Source organism: Cynara cardunculus (genome assembly GCF_001531365.2).
Source record: "Cynara cardunculus var. scolymus isolate 2C chromosome LG 3, CcrdV1, whole genome shotgun sequence".
NCBI lineage: Eukaryota > Viridiplantae > Streptophyta > Magnoliopsida > Asterales > Asteraceae > Cynara > Cynara cardunculus.
In genome coordinates, this window is record NC_037530.1 from 6,541,651 (window position 1) to 6,561,797 (window position 20,147).

At 36.8% G+C, this 20,147-nt stretch overlaps 2 protein-coding genes across 5 annotated transcripts; both read right to left on the bottom strand.

Annotated features, from left to right (window-relative positions):
* Positions 1 to 1,081: 1,081 nt before the first annotated feature.
* LOC112510491 lies at positions 1,082 to 4,788 on the bottom strand. Of its 3 annotated transcripts, none has more exons than XM_025115921.1 (8): positions 4,231 to 4,788; positions 3,498 to 3,645; positions 3,267 to 3,417; positions 3,049 to 3,174; positions 2,878 to 2,958; positions 2,274 to 2,466; positions 1,921 to 2,191; positions 1,082 to 1,449 (listed from the first exon to the last, which is right to left on the bottom strand). In XM_025115921.1, the coding sequence occupies exons 1-8, from the start codon at positions 4,426 to 4,428 to the stop codon at positions 1,196 to 1,198; spliced, it is 1,422 nt and encodes a 473-aa protein (XP_024971689.1). In that variant the 5' UTR covers positions 4,429 to 4,788; the 3' UTR covers positions 1,082 to 1,195. The 3 variants fall into 3 exon arrangements, with proteins under 3 accessions (XP_024971689.1, XP_024971688.1, XP_024971690.1); XM_025115920.1 differs by having other exon boundaries at positions 1,082 to 1,452; XM_025115922.1 differs by lacking the exon at positions 4,231 to 4,788 and adding an exon at positions 3,754 to 3,803 and having other exon boundaries at positions 1,082 to 1,452.
* An 8,940-nt stretch (positions 4,789 to 13,728) lies between these two features.
* Positions 13,729 to 18,130, bottom strand: LOC112510352 (uncharacterized hydrolase YugF). 2 transcript variants are annotated; one of them, XM_025115750.1, is made up of 7 exons: positions 17,721 to 18,130; positions 16,257 to 16,749; positions 15,480 to 15,798; positions 15,264 to 15,362; positions 14,828 to 14,948; positions 13,894 to 14,145; positions 13,729 to 13,790 (listed from the first exon to the last, which is right to left on the bottom strand). In XM_025115750.1, the coding sequence occupies exons 1-6, from the start codon at positions 17,902 to 17,904 to the stop codon at positions 13,931 to 13,933; spliced, it is 1,431 nt and encodes a 476-aa protein (XP_024971518.1). In that variant the 5' UTR covers positions 17,905 to 18,130; the 3' UTR covers positions 13,729 to 13,790; positions 13,894 to 13,930. The 2 variants fall into 2 exon arrangements, with proteins under 2 accessions (XP_024971518.1, XP_024971517.1); XM_025115749.1 differs by having other exon boundaries at positions 13,729 to 13,797.
* Between the last annotated feature and the right edge of the window lie 2,017 nt (positions 18,131 to 20,147).

Below are 20,147 nucleotides of genomic sequence, written 5' to 3' on the forward strand. Positions count from 1 at the left end.
ACCTGTCTTCTAAAACTGTAACAAGTTCTGGTTGTCATGTCAAAAAGTTGTAACGGTTGGTAAAAGCCATACAACCATTTTGCTGTTTAATAAAACATTATCAGATAGTTTTTAATTTAATTGATTGATCAGAAATAAATAAAAACAAAAACTTCATTTAAAACATGAAAATTGTTTCATAAGGTTATTTGACAATTACTGAATAGTTTAGTACAAAATGATTAAAAGACTCATGATATAATACAAAATGAAATATAATTGTTTGATAATTTTGTACAATAAAATTATGGCTCTTTTTAGTTAAGAAAGATCCAAAATACAAAATCATTCAGAGAGTTTTAAAACCATTAATAGGTAGACTTTGTTTTTTTTCCAAACAAGATACATCTCTTAACGATTCAGAGGTTGCTTATTAATGGAACTATTAAGAGGTAAACAAACAACATCATTGAATACTTCCATTAAACTCGTCAGATTATATAACAAATTTGTTACAATCAGCATTTCCAACAAGTATGTTTTGTTTTAACGGGTGGATCGTAATTTGAATGTTAAAACTATATGGGTCTAAAGGCATCATCATTATGTTATATTATAAATCATCATATGCTTTTTGCTTTATCATCAATCAATAAAGCATTCATGTTACCCCCCACATACTACTTTTTCCTATAACCACTTTCAAAAGGCCAAATAAGCACTAAACTACAAAACCAACCCCACCAGTGCTTAAGTCTTCAGTTATTACTGACCCACAGACTATCCATCTTACAAGGATAATAACAAAACCCTTTTGTCTGCTTAGAAAATTGAAAATGGCACACAGCTTCAGGGTGCGTTTGGTATGCCGATAAGAGGAAGGTAAACAGGTTAGGAATCGTAAAACGGTTTTAGGGTTTTGATTTGATATGGATAGTTTAGTAATTTATCAAGCTAGTCTCGTCCCACTCATTCCTATTCCTATCTGGTCCGGCTAATTGTCCCACCAAACATGAGACAAGTTTCGGTTATGTATTGTCTGCATACCAAACGCATCCTTACAGATGTGTTTGTTCACAAATTAACAAATAGCAACAGCAGCTGAAAATGAGTCGAAAATACCTTTGATTAAGGGCATGAGAACTACTCAAAAGAGAGCTTAATGGTACATACATTACTTGATGCTGATGCAGCCAGACTATGGATAATTGATCCATCAGTTAGACCACACATGGACTAAGCCAAGCCTATTACCAGTATAGATCTCATTACGCTCTTCATCGTAGAAAAGGGCAGTAATGTCCTCCAAGGCTTCTGTAACCGAGCTCGTCATCCTCCTACTACTCCCCACCCGCTTCCTGCACTTGCATCTTCGCCCACTGCAAATGCAATCATCCAATTTCGTACCGTCCATTGCCTTTACTTTTGCAAGGCATTTTCCTGTCAGAATATTGCTGATATTGATAGAGCCTGCTGCATTTTCAAAACAAATTTACTCAGAAAGAAACAATCTAGATAGCTATCCAACAGAAAGAAACATACTCCCTCAGCTCCAAAATAAGTGTCCACAATGAAAAAGATGCAATTTTAAAATTAGTCAAATTGCAACAGTAAGACATCAGCCCTGATAAACTCAGTGGGGACACAATGGTTGCGGACGCCTGGAATCGAGCCTGGGGCAGACATATGATATTCCACCACATCCCTCAACCACTACGCCACAACCCTTGTGGTAAAAAAAATTACACTTTCTAATCATGTAAATGATAATTTTACCCTTAACAAATTATGAAGTAATGAATTTCTCCATCTCATAATTAAGGGTAGAATTGGGAAGTGGACACTTGTTTTGGGACAAACTAAAATAGAATTGTGGACATTTTAATAGGACGGAGGGATGATGTGGTCACAATGGCTTTAATATGTGAATGAACAAATTACCATTTCCTTCGGTTACAGAATCATCAGAATCAGCTTTGCAATAAGAAATGATAAGATCCTGATCACTTGTGATATATATGTTGTTAGTGTTGCAGTCTGGATGCCACAACAAATGATCTTCAAATGAAGTCACAAGCTCTCCACGGAAGTTCCACACAGCAACTGTTCTGTTTCTGAACGTCAGGAACAACTGGTTCTCATATAGAAAGATGAATGCCGACGGAGTCATAAATTCCGTCCTGCTAACTTCGGTTAGCTCAGAATTGCGAACCTACATAACCATAGTCCTTAGATTTCCAATGCCTTTCAAATATAAAATATCAATACCGTGAGGAAATAAGAAAGATTCTTACATCAAGAATCTGGAGATTCTCATTCTCTTGTTTGACAAGAAGCTTTTCATTAAACTGTTCAATGAAATCCACCTTCTTATTCCGATGAAGGAGATGGTTGAAAGTTTTCAGAACAGTTCCATCTTCAATGGAGAGAATCTTGAGAGGGACATGACCACTAGCTTTATTAAATATCAACAACATGATGCCAGGGCTGTTTTTGGAAAATGAAGAGCAAAAATGTCATGGATACATACCATGGACGATATATAATTAACAATACAGTAGGTAAAAATTACAAAACAATAAAAACAAGGAATCGAGAGAAGGATATACAGTGAGTTAACAAATAGTCGGTGTTCATCATTAGGAGAACTTATTGAAGGAAATGTTTTGGACCACTAACTGCTAACGTCAAACGTTTTGGAAGAGAGCATCTGATTTAACTTTAAAACAAAGCCCTCCAATCTCTCAATTCAGTAGAAAAGCTTGCAATGCATGAGCAACAGTAGCTTATCCAGTACTAAGGCTATAAGTATAGTAATCAAGAAATGATATCAAAACATGCATTGAAAGAACATATCAACATGCCTCTTATATCCATTTTCCACATCAAGAGATTTACCTTATTTTGATCTCTTGGACATTTTTATCTGATATTGAATATAACATCATGTAGTTTTTCAAATCGAACACCTTGTAAATGCTGACAAAAAATAACAAACAAGGATTGAAGTCAGCCCAAATAAAAATGGCAAGATTGTGCAAAGAGATAGGGATCATATTAAGAAATTACCTATCTTGTGCCGAGAATGTAAGTACTTTACCATTTACATCATCAAACTCCACAAAACCAGGCCATTTCAAAGATTCTGACTCGAAAAGGGCAAAACCTGCATCTGGCTTACCTCTCCGTATGTATCTGATACCATTACAGGCACAATAAACTCAGTAATAAATCTTGCAAGATTAATAGAATATCATGAACACATGAGTTGGTAAGTTTTCACATACTCAATCCCTGTTGTTCGACATTTCAGGGAACTAAAACTGTCCGAAGCATAGACTGAGACTGTAATGAGCGAATCATTGTTCTTGTTGTAAAACAAGCTTCTTATAACTTCATCAGGACTGACATTTAGAAAGCATATCCTCTGGTTAGTCTCTGCATAAAAAGATCATGTCAAATACCCCCCTTCATCACCAACTACATAATTCAAAAATTCCCTTTCCCCCTAATTATACCTCGACTAAATGCAGCACAGATTCCGGATTGCGCAAGGGCAAAGACTATGTCACGAGCAGCAACAATCTCAACAATTTTTGACCTCTTCTTAAGAAATGGCAAAACCATAGAGCAGTGCCCCTTTGGATCATGGGTATCATACTCCTCCTGATGCCATCATTCATCAGATTAGAAGTTTAAAAAAAAAACATTTGAGCCATAATGAAAACTTAAAGAGGCATTAAACCAACTCAAAAGTACAAATATTAGACATACCAATGAAGTATTATACTTTCTCAAGGACCATGAACATTATTAATGCATAAACATGTACTAATTAGATTAAGCATAAACCTGGAAAAGTGATTAAAAACATCAGTTTCAATTGAGGCCCTCATCAACACACTCACATCAACGTAGCAATTGCTCTAGCTACAAGTCAGACAGAAATATACCATAGCATTTCATATCAGTTCCAAAAACATACATCTTTATCATCCACATAAACGCATACAAAGTCCCTTCCCTCCTAATGCCACTTTATTAAGCTAATCATACAAAATTAAACTGGATTTTGTAAAGATTTATTTGAATAAAGACAAACAACACACAAAAAGAAAAACCCTAAAACATTTCGATCAACTGTGAAAGCAACGGAAATTCATTCTTGTGTTAAGTGTCGAACGCTAGTATAATTCTAAAAGAATTAAGCACATCTATAACTCGGAAAAAAATAGCAGCGTAAACAAGAACCTGTAAGCGGATATTTCTAAACCTCTCCTGAGCATCACACATACTAAAAGAACGATCCCGCTTTGAACAAATCTCCCTCCTCTGAAGCTTCTTAACGCTATTCACAAACCCATCAACACCACCACGCGGACGTTTCTTCGCCACCACCCTCCGTCCACTGCACGGACGTGGACTCGCCGTTATCCTCCTTCCGTCCATCGCTTCCTCTTCTTTCACCTCTACCGTACAACACCACAATTCAAACCCCTAATAACTTGCATGTATCTAGTTTCCTGTGTACGAAACCAACACAGTCGATACTTAATCGCAATAGAAATTCAACATTCTTTAAAAACCCTAAATCTCAGGACCATAGTACAAATTTTTAGGGCTTTTGGGTCGCTCGTGGTCCTGAGCAAAATTGCACCAAAATAAAGTAATTGGTGAAGAAAAAATTACGAATTTCTTCACACTAATTCGCCTAATCGCCTTATATGTGCCCTAAATCTATGTATACATACAAAATTTCTGCTTCTCTCTCTAAAAAGGGCAAGAGAGAGAGATCGAAACATTAAAAAACAAGAGACCTAAACGTAAACTAAATAAATAAGAACAAGAAAATTATGTCGGATTTCATAAGGCATTTGGCATCCGGCTTGATTTCAATTTTCAAAATCTTAAATTTACAATTCCTTACCTCTAGTTTCACATATTTGCAAATCAGTCCCTGAATATGAAAAAAATGACTCTTAATATTATACAACTCATGACCTATTAAAGAAAAAATGGCTTTATACTGATCAGAAGGTTATTGATATAATTAAAATCTCATTTAAAGTTATACGTACCATTTTATAACCACCATTTTCGGTATTACTTTTCAAAACGTCATCGTAAAAATTCTCATATGTAAACTAGATACGTAACTATTATTTTTTCTTTTTTTGATTAACCTGTATATCCAACCCGCTATGCGAGCCGACTAATCTCAGGACGACCACCTGCTTTACTATAATGTTTTATTGGTTAACATGAGTTATGGGTAAACGAATTTGAAATAAGGAAACGAAATAACTTGAAATATCTTAACACACGAAAAAATTACTATTTGTGGTTTAAATTTTATAGCAATCGTATAACCTGATTAAGTTTTACGAAATTGAAAATATGTGACTGTCGCATCAGATTTGATTTGCATTCATGTAAATTCTGTTTTTAATTCCTCTCGTGTGTAAAGTATCTGATTATGGTCGTGTTTGTTTGAATCTGAACGGCTTCATTTAGGGTCAATGTCTGGTTCGATCATACATGATTGAGTTTGTTAAATAGAATGAAACCTCTCAGCAATGTCTGAAGCGCTCATTTTCCAGGGCATCTCCATATGATCCAATGAACAATTACCTTGTCTCGCTACCCTCGTCTATTATAGCATCTTACCATTACAAACTTGTAGTTGGTGGTTTGGATGTTGTCGTTCTTTTAATGGTTTAGTTGGTATTGTCTTGATCTTCGTTTTATCATGTACCATATATCTATTTCCGCACATCCTTCGTGACCCTGTTTCTATCTTTCCTTGCACCCCTCTTGCCCCCCCCCCTCGATTACTTAACCTTTTTTACATTTATACACGTGAGATGGAGACTGAGTCTTGAACTCCACCTTAGTTTCCTCATCGGTATGAAATTGGATTTTAAACGTCATCCCTACCCAAGTTTATTACATTATATGCATTGTCACTTACGATGTAGGAGTTTTTTTTTTTATTAACCTGAATATCCAACTGGCTATGCGAGCCGACTAATCTCAGGGCGACCACCTGCTTTGCACATAGCATGGAGTCACCGCATTTGAACCTCCATGGCCACAAGAGGATTTTTATTCCTCCTTGTATTTGGACCTGAAACCTCCTGATACTTTTGACCTTTGGGGTCAAACTCAAACCAATCAGGCACCACCCTTCTGGTTTACGATGTAGGAGTTACGACTAATGAAGATCGGTTTTGTGGAGAACTTGTTAATGTTGTCACCACTAATTCAATCAAATACTTGCCAAAATTGAATAAATTAGAAAATGGACCGGCAGATGTATGTATAGTTGTTAGATGCTCTTAATTTGGTAATAAGACATGGCTTTAGATGTATGCTTTTGTTTCAACAACAAACGATAACCCTGTCTACTTTGAAAAACGTACTTTCCTACCTAGTGGTTGTGACGTGCATGATATATCGTGCAAACATCAATCATTTGAATATCGAAAATCTTTACATCAACTTGACGAGGCCTAAGTCCAAATAAAAACAAGTTCTCGAGATTCTAGCAAATCAAATGATGCTGAAACAATTGAAATTTGCAATATAGTTATGACTAGATTTGGTATGTAACTAGGGTTTCTCCTTTCACTTGTCGCTCGTTGACGTGCCTTTTCCTCAGCGTCAGCCATGAGGATGTGTCGGTTGTGTCGTGTGCGTTTGGTGCGCAGACAGGACTGGACAGGACAGGACAGGACGGGACAGGACAGGACAGGACAGCTGTTCAGCGTTTGGTAAGACAGGACAGGACATGATAGAACTGGTTAAAATGACCAATTTACCCCCAGTGAGCTGTTTAGTGTTTTTTCACTACGAAATGCATACTCTCGAAATAAATCATAATACTTCATTAAAATCCCTAATAAGTACTTCAATTAATCAAGTTGTTGGCGAAATCGAGTACGAAACCACCATCAAAATATAATTCCTTACTTGCATGAAATAAGAAGAAAGATATTTGAAGAGTTCCTTCTAATTCGTGATGTAGTTGCTGTAAGAAGCAGCGGCGGCGGCCATCGGGAGAAGCAGCGGCGGCGGCCATCGGAGAAGCAGCGGCGGCGGCCATCGGAGAAGCAGCGGCGGCGGCCATCGGAAGTCGCCGTCACCGGACGCCGGTTGGGCGGTGGAAGCGATGGAGGAGAGGAGAGTGAAGGGGAAGAAGGAAGGTATGCGTATGAGGTTTTTGAGGGTAAAGTGGTAAAAAGTTTCTTGTTCTACTTAGTTCCATGGGTAAAGGGTGGACAACCTTGTCCCACCCTTGTTCTAGTTTGTTCTAGTTAGTCCCACATAAAACCACACCAAACATAGGACAATTGTGTTCTGTCCTGTCCTGTCCCACCCTGTCCAACGTACCAAACGCACCCTTAGTGATTTCTAAAAGATTTCGTGATTTTTAAGGTAACCTAATTATGTAGATTTTATGAATAATTTATTTATTTATTAATTATTTATTCATTTTCGTGATTTCACTATCTAAATTATCTCCCTGAAAACCAAAATCTACGATTTCTCTATTCACTCTCAAATCCGCTCCCGTCGTCATAAAACTGCAACGCCCCTCCTTAAGTTATTTCACCTTCAAGGTATACATTTTAGTTTATGATAATATTAAATCCTTTTCTTAACTACAAGGGTGGTGTCTGATTGGTTTGAGCTTGACTCCAAATGTCAAAAGTACTTGGAGGTCTCAGATTCAAATCAAATGAGGAATAAAAATCCCCTTGTGGCCATGAAGGTTCAAATGCGGTGACTCCGGGCTATCTGTAAAGCAGGTGGTCACCCTGGGATTAGTTGGCTCGCATAGCGGGTTGGATATCCAGGTTAATAAAAAAAATCCTTTCTTTATGTATTTTATTTTTTAATATTTTTCTTCTATTAACTTTGTTTGATTATTTAATGAGATCTGAATTATTTTTTCCGATGATTGTTGATTATTTCTCTGTTTTCCTTATTCATTTTCAGAACTTATTTCATCTGTGATTGACTGTGTCTCAAAAGAGATCAAATATTTGCATTTTGATTTCGATTGAAAGTGAGTTTCTAGTGAGTCTTGATTATGCAAGTATAATATGATTTTACTTCTATAAATGTTAGAAGATTTATATATGTTCAGAAAACAGTAATACCTGGTTGTTTTTACTCTGTTTGGAAAAATTTACATAGTAATTGTAGGGTTTTAAATCAATTTTGTAGCCTTGAAAACACAGCGGAAATTAATTTAGGTTACAATTATAGAAAGTTTTTCTAAACCTGTAAAATCCAAGCTGGATCGAATGACAATTAAAACAAAATTCTAAACACACCATGAGGAGGGGGGGGGTTTAGAGTTAACCTTTCAGATCTGACGAGGATTTTGACGGAGCACTTAGAAACCGACGTAAGTTTTCTTTGTGGCAGTCCACATACGAACACGTCTTATGGCCTCCACTGGGTGCTAGCCTAAAACCATAGATCTAATGTGTGTATTACAAAAAAGAATATGTTTTCTTTCTGTGTTCTTTATCTGACAGCTAAATCTAAATGATTCAATCACTTGAAATTGATTTAGCCTATCACCTTATTTATATGATTTGACTTGTATATCTATACTTCTATACTACCTTATAAACCAGATTTACCAAAAGTCTTAAAAACAATTTTTAATGCACAAAGTTATTTTACATTTATGCACAAAGCCTTAAAAGTCTTTAAAATAACTCATAATGCATTAAGTACTGCTACTTTATGCATTCAGTCTTAAAATCTCTTAATCTACAATTAAAATAACATATAGTACAAGTTACCAATGCACGTTATTACCTTTTCTTTTCATATTACCAAGATACTTTTGACACTTTTCGTTTGCTCTAGAACTCTCAGTCTCGCTCTCGATCTCTTGATTATTTGTTTTTGGTGTAAATCAAACATATTTGTGGAGTAGTTTAAATATGTTGGATTTTAAAATGCCATGTAATTTTTTTCATCGATAAACTGTAATTGGAACCATAACTCTTATCTATTGAAATTATATTAATATGTGAAGATCAAGTGTAACTTATATCATCGTTAAATCTTCTCTAATAAAACAAGTGAAACTTCAAAATCGTTAAAATTCACGGCTTCCGCCGCATTGCACGGGTACACAACTAGTAAACCATAACTCAAAATAAGGATTTGTAATTACTTGTAACATTTATATATTTATCTTAAACTTCAATATAATTATACATTTACAGATAATAATATGTAATTATCATAATTACATTTTAACACATATATTCATAATTATCCTCCAAGAATAATTATTTCAACGATCAACATGATTTAACCCAGGTTTCTACAGATGAAGGATAACATGTTCTTTCTATGTAATCATATAGGTTTGCATACTTCTTAACAGTATTCATGTATGACACGTGTCGTGAGCATATAATAACTTACAATAATATCAATTTATTACTGAAGTATTTATGTTACATATTTTACATTTTACTTGCTATATAATTACTTTTATCTTGTACTCTTACCATGAGTTAATCATAGGAAAGACTTGGGATCATGTGAGACCAATGGTTTTTCGTGAGACCCGTAAGACCAATTCTCAACCCTTGGATTAGATCTACAATCTGAAAATCTAAACACTCATAAACGTCACGAGATTTCTCAAAAATCACAAAATTGACACCGTGTAATTTAGACCATTAGATCATTAACTTATAAAGTTGATCAATGAACATAAATTGGTCTTAAGGGTCTCACGAAAAACCCTTGGTCTCACGTGAACCCAACCCTCATAGGAAAATTATTAACATTTAATTTAACGATTCAAAGACTAAATTGATTTTTTTTTTAATCTTTGTTGTAATTACTTTATCTTTTCACATATATTCTAAACTAAAAATGATTTATTTTTTAATTTAGAAATAAATAAAATAATTGAAAAAAAAAATATGGGATCACATTTAATTTTTTGTATATGTCCTTTAAAATGTCAAAGACCTGCTCTCCTTATCTTGAAATACATATCACAAAGGGAGTTGGTTGTTGGTAGGGATGGTGATTTGCTTCGACCCGGTGGGGAACCTGGTTCACCCGAACCGAACGGGGACCGGGATTCCCTGCTAAAACGGGTCCCTGGGCCGGGGATCCCTGGTAGACTCAAACTGGGGTGGGGAATGTTACTCAAACCAGGGTCGGGACTCCCCGGTAGAATCAAACTAAAAGAAACTATTTATGGGGTTTGACCGGGGTTTTACCGGGTTTTGACTGGGGATTGCTAGAGATTTGACCGGGGACGGGATGATAATCCCCGTACCCGTCGGGGACCGAGGACCGCGTTACTACAAACCCGGGCCGGGGATTACAAAACCCGCCCCATCCCCGCCCCGTTGCCATGTCTAGTAGTTGGCCCAAAACCCTCTCCCAAGAAAATATATAAGAGCATCTCCAATGGGTCTTATATATAAGGATGGTGATTTGTCTCGACCCGGTGGGGAACCCGGCCCATGGGATCCAAACAGGGATGGGGATTCTCCGCTAAAACAAGTCCCGAGGATCCCCAGTAGACTCAAACCAAGGCCAGGGGCTGTTGCTCAAGTCGGGATTGGGGTCGGGGATCCTCGGTAGACTCAAACTAACGAATATTTTTCATGGGGCTTGACCGAGGTTTGATTGGGCAGGGTTTGACCGGGGAGGGGATGTTAATCCCTGTACCCGTCGGGGATTGGGGCCTAGTCCGAAGGCTGTTATTAAAAACCGGGGCCGATGATTACAAAACCCGCCCCATTGCCATGCCTACTTATTGGCTCTTTTAACCATATGCAGGGAGTTAAATATGAAAAAATTATTAAAGTAATGTGGTATTTTGCTTCTCACGCCAGATTAGATTAGATTAGATTAAATGTGGGGAGTAAGATTGAAAATGCTCTAATTTCTCTTTACTAAAAAATGTGACCCTAAAAAGCAGGTGGTCGTCCTGTAATTAGTCGGCTCACATAACGAGTTGGATATCCAAGTTAATAAAAAACACCAACAACTCTATGCGTTCAATCTCAGCCCCATTATTGGGCTAAACACTTCTACAACGTGGTGTATTATTGACTCGACATTTGTAAAAATTGAAATATCGAGATAATAGCAATTATGTTTGAAACTTGAAACAACCATAAATCACGTAACTAATCAAAGGATGATAGATGTCGTCGTTGCTTACTGACAGAGGTTGTTTCAAATTGAATCGCAAACTTTTACTAAAATCGTTAGTGCACAAAAACACGAAGCACACATGAACTTCAAACACCAATTAACATCCTAAGATGAAAGTCGAAAACTAAAATATCATAGACGACTCAACAGGTAAAAACCGATCACTGAATCTTCAACAGACTTGTCGAAATGTCACCAAACTTTCCCTATCTACCCTTGATTATGAGACGGATAAAATTTCTTTCAATATAATTAAGGGTAAAGTTGTCCTTTCATTGATTAAAAAATGCAATGATTCCACATTTTTAAAACTGTGTCATTTTCATCGTGGACATTTATTTTGAGACTGAAGGAATATTCTTTTTAGAATTATGAGCAATAATATTTTTCATAAGTCGAAGGTCTTCACAAACAACCTCTCTATTCCGAGTTAAAAAAATGTTGCTTACATCATCGTGAAAATATGTGAAACCCAGTTATATTACTCCAAAAAAAAGCCTATGAGGATAGGAGGTTTCCGATATATATTGAGAAGAAAATGATCCAATTTAAAATATACCCCTTCCAATGGGAAACCACTCACCGTTACTCCTTTCTAGTTTCCTTGTTCCTCCAATCAAATTTTGACTTGTGTAAAAGTATGCAGTCAATACATAACTTTTTTTTTTGTAAGGGTGTCCGGGCCAAAGCCCGACTAATCCCCGGCAAATTTGGAGGCTAAACATGGCCTTACTTAAATGTCGCCAACACTCCCTTCCCAGGGCTCGAACTCGGGTTCATGACTATGCCATGCCCAAGCCTTTACAACTAGGCTGGAAGGTCTTTGACATAACTTTAAGGGGTGGCTATGTAAATGTAAGGGGGTGCATATGTAAATTAATGGTAGTTGAAGGGGAAAAAAGGACGTGTCGACGTCTTGGTTGAACATAAATCCGAGTGTTGAGAGTATTAGGTTTACTTGTACTTCAACTTTCATACTTGTACTATTTTTATATTTATTTTAATGTCTTTGTACAACTCATTAGTTTGTAACTAGATGGTTAGAACCTTGTTAGAGGATGTATAAAAATACTCATATAAACCACAAGGGTGCTGTTTGATTGGTTTGAGCTTAAGGTCCAAAGATTAAAAGTACCTGGAGGTCCCAAGTTCGAATCCAATGAGGAATAAAAATCCCTTTATGGCCATGGAAGTTCAAATACAGTGACTCCACGCTACCCGCAAAGCGGGTGGTCGTCTTGGGATCAGTCGGCTCGCATAGCAAGTTGAATATTCAGGTTAATAAAAAAAAGTACTCATACATAGGGTACATAATACATAAAGAGAATATGTATAGAATATTAGAGAGGGCTGGACGAATAGAGGTTGACCTAAAAATGGTTGAAATTTTAAAGTCGTAGGTCTGCTTCTGATACCATATGAGAATATGTATAACCTCTATACTACTCTAAAAAAAGCTTTGAAGAGAGAATAAGGGACCGTTTACCAGATATTTACTCGGGTAAACGCTTAACAAGTCATATTTCCTTACCGGATGAATATGGTAATGACCAAAAATCTTACATGATAAGAGCAAATACACGGGCCGAAAGTCTTACCGGGTAAGTGATGACAACGACTCTTCCCACGGTTAGCGCTTATTGGATAAATTGTTACATACGATGTCGTTTTGGTAGACAAAATCTTACCCAATAAGTAAGAGGATAGAGTTGAATTTTACCGTTAAGCCCTTATCGGATAAGTGTTTAGGTAAACGGCCCCTAAGTGTTCTAGGGTTCCATATATTTTCACGATCATGTTTTTAGACCCTACTTCAGATAGGATATACCGATTCCGTTTGGTTTAATTTGATTAAAAGAGCAAACAATGATTATAAGAAAAAAGAAAAGGTGTATAACGATGAGTTTGGTTGCCTTTACTGTTCTTTCCTTTTACTTTTGCGCTTCTTTTGAAGTACGGCCAACAAACCACGTGTGTAGGACGTTTTTTTGTCTTGTGATGTGATCCTAGGGGGTTTATGGGTTGGGTTGATCAAGTTAAAGACATTTGAACAACCCAACACAATGCTTGCGGTATGAAAAATCTTAACCTAACCCAACCCAACCCAACCCAACCCAACCCAACCCGTACGTGTTAGTCGGGTTGATAATTTGGTTTGGATTGGAATAAAAATATGTACATGTAAAAAGCGTACGTGATAATTTAATTGAATTTGACCTTTTGGTGTATTTTTAAGTTTTCACAGGAGCGGATTGTTTTGAACAGTGACATGTCATATAAAGGTCATTGAGCGGAAAAATAATTGGAAAGTAATACTACTAACTGAAGACTCATTTAAGTTCATTTATCTGAATGATCCTGGATTCCTGGTCTAGCCTCTGTTATATAAAAACGTGGACGTCAAGATAAGATCAATAACTAGTAAAAAATATAAGATATGTTTTTTACGGGTTCTATAATGTCGGTATGGGAGAAAAATACGTACCTTAACGTGTTTGTAGTCTAGCGATATAGATACCATAGTTGTAGGTGTCATGGAAGATTGGCCTTCATGTCTGAATTTGATGGTTTGGTAAGATCAATTGATCCTAGTTCCAAACAAGTCAAAATACGAACATAATGTTTTCATCGTACTGTAAAAACCCGACAAAAAACTTTAAGCATCGTCAATATTTTGAATCCTTCCGTTACCTGGCCTCGTGTAAAGTAAGATGGTCGATGAATCCTTTTACATTGCTGGTTGCAGTGGTTGTGATTCTACCCGTTGGAAGACGGTTGTCAAGAAGTTATCAACAATTGTGACGAACTCCTGTGGCCTTTCTTCATGAGGCAAATGACCGCACTTCTTTACTACTTCAAGGCGAGATCCGGGGATGGCATGAGAAAGCCTCTCGGAGTTCCAAGATGGTACGAGACGGTCACTATCACCCGTCACGATTAGAACTGTTTCATTTGGTCAGTGCAAAATAATGAGTCTCTTAACATAGCCTTGTTCTAAGGTTTAAATAGGTTCTATTTGGTTATACTACTTTCCTTTCTTCACTGTTGTTTTGTCCATTGTGTGCAACTTATCTTTGATTTGGAGATGGGACCTACTAATCATATTTTTTTCTCCTACCATGTAAATGGGACCCAGAAAATGAAATGTTAAATGGACAAATAGTACCAAGCTCAAATTGTTCTTTTATGAATAAGTTGGATTAATTATGGATCTTATTGAAAAACTCCATCTGGGTTCACTAGCTTCTTAAGTAGCGTCTCAATAAGCTCCACGAGCTTTTTTTCACTTTTCTCCAATCATGCCCTAATATATTTTTTAATTAATTTTCAACATGTTTTTTGGGTCATTTTACATTGTCAGTTAGTTTATCACTTGGCTTATTACCCAACAACTAACTTATGTGCCAACAGCCAGTTGTTGTCAGCTTATTACCCAACAACCAACTTATGTGCCAACGCCCAACAGCCGATTGTTGTCAGCTTATTACCCAACAACTAGCTTATCAGCTAATTTGCCAAACATAGCCTTACTTGGTATATAACTTGAATTATGTGAGAATTTTAAATTTCAATCGATACATTTATAAAATAGAACACCAAAAAGGATGGGGGCAAGCATGTGAACCTGGACATGAGATTTCTTTCAATCTTTCTGGCCATGCCGGATTTGGTTCAGGAACCGAGCTAGCAAGCATCTCTGCCGTGAACTCCACAAGAGCCCTGTCCCAACCCTTTGTTCGCAATGGCTGCAAACAAATCACGAAAGGATCAAAACAGATGCGAACAATTTCAACTCAAAACAAATTATTACTACATTCATCCCAAAAAGTCCACCTTTGAACTTCAAAATTCACTAAGATTATTTTTCTGTGTCAAAAGAAGACGATAACTACATTTAATTCAAAGTTTTTTAACCATAGTAATCTCTTCGACGTTCTTGCGTAACGATGGTCAGTTTGCAATGAAAAGCCAAACATGTGAGTTCAGAAGGAACTAGATTTGAATTTCTAAAATAAAAGGAATCTTTTGGGACAGAGGGAGTAACAAGTAAACATGCTTACTCTGGTATAACCCTCAAGAATGCTGTCGGTAACTAGGCTTGCATCATACCAAGCATTTTTAATGGCAGTTATCCCAAATTTATCTATAACCATCCTTACCTAACAAGAAGGCAAAACTGAAGTTAGAGTTCAACCAAACATATTCAGGATTTGCGATTTAAACTGAGATTTCACCATTAGATTACATATGAATTCCCATAAAAGTAGTCCAGTTACCAGCATTACTGCAATAGAGGAGCGAAGGAAGGCAGATAAAGCTTTCTTGTACAGGGAATCAAGCATATTGACCATTCCTCTAACCAAATGCATCACAGTTTGAGCTATGAATCTGGAGAATTTCGACACGATACTCAACAGATTGAAAACTGGATTTTTGCGATTATCTGAACTTGAACTGCCTTGTTGGTCATTAGCTTTGACTTTCTTGGGGGAAGTCAATGGAGCTATGATTGCAGGGGCGACAAGAATCATGGCAGCAACACGTTCAGGTGCTTCAAAATATGTTTGAGTTGCTACAAGGCAACCAGCCGAATGCCTGTATCTCATTACCATTGGTCTTCAAAAGATTAGTCCAATTCCATCATATATATTTCATAATATTTAATCACTTGAAACACTTTGGCTATGTTTGGCAAACTAACTGTAAGCTAGTAGTTGGCTAATAAACTAATTGTTAGCCAATAAGCTAATCATGTTTGGTAAAAGTAATTTAAAAGCTAGATGACAATGTAAAATAACCTAATAGGCTAGATGACAATGTAAAATAAAAGAGGCTTAACTGAATAAAAGAAGAAAAATCCCCTGGAGGGCGTTTCAATAAGCTAGTTTATCTGCTAGCTTATGGCTAATCAATTGGGGCTTTTTCAATAAGCTCAAAAAGAAGCTAGCTTACGGTAGCCAAAAATGAGCTTTACGTAAAATTGAACTTAATAAAAGAATTATCATGAGTGAGTCAAGAGAGAAGCAGATACAAAGACGAGGAACTGTGCTTACCCGATCAGTATCGCTTTTTCAGCAGCCAAGAAGTCGATAAAGTACAAAGTTACCAGTACAGAGAATGCCATAGAATACGGGTTAAGTGGTTTTCTATCCTGGCTACCACCAGACGGAGCATGTTTGAAAGGATTATCTACCCTTGATGTCAACCCAAAGGCCGGTCTATCAAATGATAAAACTTTCGAACCAGCAACCTTTGCCAAACGCTTCACAACTGCATTCCAAGAGAACAAAGAGGCTCCAAAGCCATGTAATAAGATCAGCGGGAACCTAAGTTTTTCCTTTTGGTAAGATAAACCAGAGGCGGCTTCATCATGTAAAAGGTCTTGTGCTTCGGATTCTGGATCAAATATCTTGTGGTGTAGTTGCAACCCTTGAAACTCACAGAAGCAACTGTCTGGGTCAGCCAAAAGTTTAGGATCCACTAGTTCATCCTGGTCTATGCCAACTATTCTCCTCCCTTTCTTCTTCTGGTCTTTGGACAACGATTCTGGAAATGACTAAAATGACATCCCATCAATTATCAAAATTCTGGATTCAATGAAGAATTAGAAGCAAGCCGTTGTAATTTCTTGATGGACTAATTCTTGCAGTTTAAAGAAACTATTTTGTTGTTCGTTTTCTCTTGTTATTAATGCTAAAAACTATTGTCACGGGACACATTAACCGAGCTAGTAATTTTCTGCTAGAAACCATTGTCACATCAGGGTTTGGCCGAGGAAGCAATCATCTATCTTTCAAGTAGATATGTATCCCAGCAACAAATGAGTTACAGACAGGACACAAGTAAAAGAAACTGACATTCGGTTCCAGGGAAAAAAATTTAAACAGGAACCACAAGTAATTGATGGAAAATGGCTAAGTGATCGAGAATGGGCAAAAATAAACATATCAATCATCAATATACAAAGTAACCAAACAACTTTCCAGTTCATTGCATCCCACCCATTGGACTGGATGAACACATTGGTTGAAGTGAACCAGTGTCTGTTAGCAACAAAGCAATGAACACTGTTTCTGGACCCCCATATGCTGATGCTACCAGAGGGTATTAACCTGCTAGGCATCCTTAATGCTTTGGCAAAGAAAATTTCAACGATATTTCATACTACTTGGTTAAAATTTATCTTTTGGCAAACGAAATATGTTCATATCTTACTCAATTCCAACTTCTGGAGAAGGGTTATTTTTCATTCTTCCATACATATGATTATAGTAAGCTCCACATTGGTTTTCCAAAGAAGTTTCGTCATTATCACCAGTTGTGCCATATTAGGCATTTCAAACTGTGTTTCTATCCATCGGTTTATAACATTCTCTAATATTTATTTAAGCAAAAGGGAATTTATCAACATCAGAAGAATTTGGAGCGAATTACATCTCAACGGAGCAAACTATCCCCATAATTTCCAAAATTTCAGCAAAAAATTCCTTTATGGAGATGGAGGGAGCAGTAATTACCGGAATATTCAGCGCCGGAGCCAGCGAATGAAGAAGATGCGGCAGTTTTGATATATAAACGTCCTTGTCTCTCACGTTCGCACTGCGACGGCGATGGTTTCAGTTCGACCACTGGGAACTTCAGAAGCGCCGGTCGGCCAGGGAACACGAAGTGGTTATATACTACAGCCATGCTCATAATCATCGAGAATTGAATCTATTTTTTTCAAAATGATTGTGCATCAGCAACCAAAATCAAGAGTCCGAGTAGAATTCGGAGTGTAAACAACCACCGGTCTGTTTCTCCGTCCACTGTCGGAGATTTAGATTATATGGCCGTTAAGTACTCCACGGTGTTCTTCACCTAAATGACGTCGGTTCATAATAGTCGACTCAAAACTATCCAAAACCATCTGCGTCCCATTGGCTGCAATCTCGCTTCTTACTAACGGGGTGTTTTTGATTGTTTTTATATACGTGTAAAATCGGTAATAAAAAGTTTTTTAAGAAGTTAAACTCTTTTGATTTATAATAAGTTAATAAATGTTTTTTAGAAAAGTATAAGTTGTTTCAAATAAACAATCTCATACACCTCCTAAAATGAAAGCGGGACGATAAATCCAAGATGGATAAAAATGAGTAATTAGTTAAAACAGTGATTTTATCGATTTTTTCACTTTTTAGTCACTTCTTTATAAGGTTTACCAAATTAGTCCTAGGTTCGTAATTTTTGCGGACTTGGTGAAAAATGTATTTTTTTTACGTATCTGAGTGAAAAATGTAATCCTTTTTGTAGACAGGGGGTAGAAAGTGTAATATTTTGTCTTTTTAACTGGGTCCGCAATTATGGACGTGAGTTTTGCGGACCTGTGGCTATTTTAGTAAACTTTAAAAGAAAATGATTAGTAGGTGAAATCAACCCTGAAAAAAAAAATCATGTTTTGAACTGGACAGGACTTTACCAGAATGTGATAGGACAGTATTAGACAAAAAGTATAAGATTGGACATGATGTGACTAATGAACAAGATGACATGATTACTGAACATGACAAGTTGTTTGTTTGGTGTTTGTTAAAACTAGAGCCGGATAGGATGATTAAAAAAATTGCCCCTAAGAAGTATTTGAAGATTTTATTCATGTGATAGCCATAAATTAGACAAATCAAGTAAATATTTAAATGATTTAATTTGTACACAATTTCTTTTTTTTTTATTAACCTGGATACCCAACTCGCTATGCGAGCAGACTAATTTCAGGACGACCACTTACTTTGCAGATAGTCCGGAGTAACCGCATTTGAACCTGTGTGGCCATAAAAGGATTTTTATTTCTCCTTGGATTTGAACCTTTGGACCTCTTGGTACTTTTGTACACAATTTCTTATGCATACATATATAATGATATCAAATTTGAATGATAAATTTGATATAATTGATGATAGTTCGAAAAAACTCGGTTCTTACAAAGGAAAAACTTTATTTCATTGGTTTGGAGGGACACGGGGGTAAGTTGTTGCAACGATAATGATGGTGGGTGTTAGAGGTAATTGTGAGTGGTGGATGATGGAGATTGTGGACAGTAATGGCGGTCGACAATGATGGACAAAGTAGTATTGGCTGATGTGGTGGAGGTAGAGGTGATAGAGGTAGAGATGATGGTGATCGGTGGTAGTGGTAGCCGGTGGTGGTGGACAATGGTGATTGTGGAGGATGTAAAGACGGTGGACAAGAGGCACCAATGGAGGTTGTTACAACGACAATGGTGGGGGACATAGAGGTGGTAGTGGCTAGTGGACGACAATGATCATGGAGGATGTAAAAATAGTCGATAGTAGTCGTTGTTGCAAATGACAAAGGAGGTAGTTGTGGTCGACATGTTGAAGGTGGTGGCGGCTATTAGGGTGGAGGTGGCCCAACGGTGGTTGTGGAGGAGGTAGTTGTCTATGGTTGATTGATTGTGGTCGCTGGTTGCGGTGGTGGCAGCGACGATGATGGGTGACAGTGACTAATAAACAAACTAGTTGTGTACCCGCGCAATGCGGCGAGAGCCATGAATTTTAACGATTTTGAAGTTCCACTGGTTTTATAAGATAAGATTTAACGATGATATAGGTTACACTTGGTCTTCACATATTAATACAATTTGAATAAATAAGAGTTATAGTTCCAATTACAGACTATCGATGAAAAAAATTGTATGACAGTTTAAAATCCAATATATTTAAAATCCAACATATTTAAACGACTCCACAAATRTATTCGATTTACACCAAGAGCAAAGAACMAARAAACTTGAGTTTTAAGATAAACACTCAAAACCAATAAAAAAAACTACAAATTTGACAGATCATAAGCCATGAAAAGACAAAAAAAGATGAGTTTTAGAATGAAATTTCAACTGTTTACCCTCTTTCTTGTCCAGAAACTCAGATTAAGGTTGAATTAAT

What these genes read in the sequence shown, in the direction of transcription:
- LOC112510491 (XM_025115920.1), bottom strand. Translation starts at nt 4,428, where the DNA reads ATGGACGGAAGGAGGATAACGGCGAGTCCACGTCCGTGCAGTGGACGG. An exon ending in CTGTGCTGCATTTAGTCGAG is followed by an intron (nt 3,418 to 3,497) that starts GTATAATTAGGG and finishes CTTTTTATGCAG; the next exon opens with AGACTAACCAGAGGATATGC. An exon ending in GTCCAAGAGATCAAAATAAG is followed by an intron (nt 2,467 to 2,877) that starts GTAAATCTCTTG and finishes TTCCAAAAACAG; the next exon opens with CCCTGGCATCATGTTGTTGA.
- LOC112510352 (XM_025115750.1), bottom strand. Translation starts at nt 17,904, where the DNA reads ATGATTATGAGCATGGCTGTAGTATATAACCACTTCGTGTTCCCTGGC. An exon ending in GAAAAAGCGATACTGATCGG is followed by an intron (nt 15,799 to 16,256) that starts GTAAGCACAGTT and finishes AATGAGATACAG; the next exon opens with GCATTCGGCTGGTTGCCTTG. An exon ending in TTCTTGAGGGTTATACCAGA is followed by an intron (nt 14,949 to 15,263) that starts GTAAGCATGTTT and finishes ATTTGTTTGCAG; the next exon opens with CCATTGCGAACAAAGGGTTG.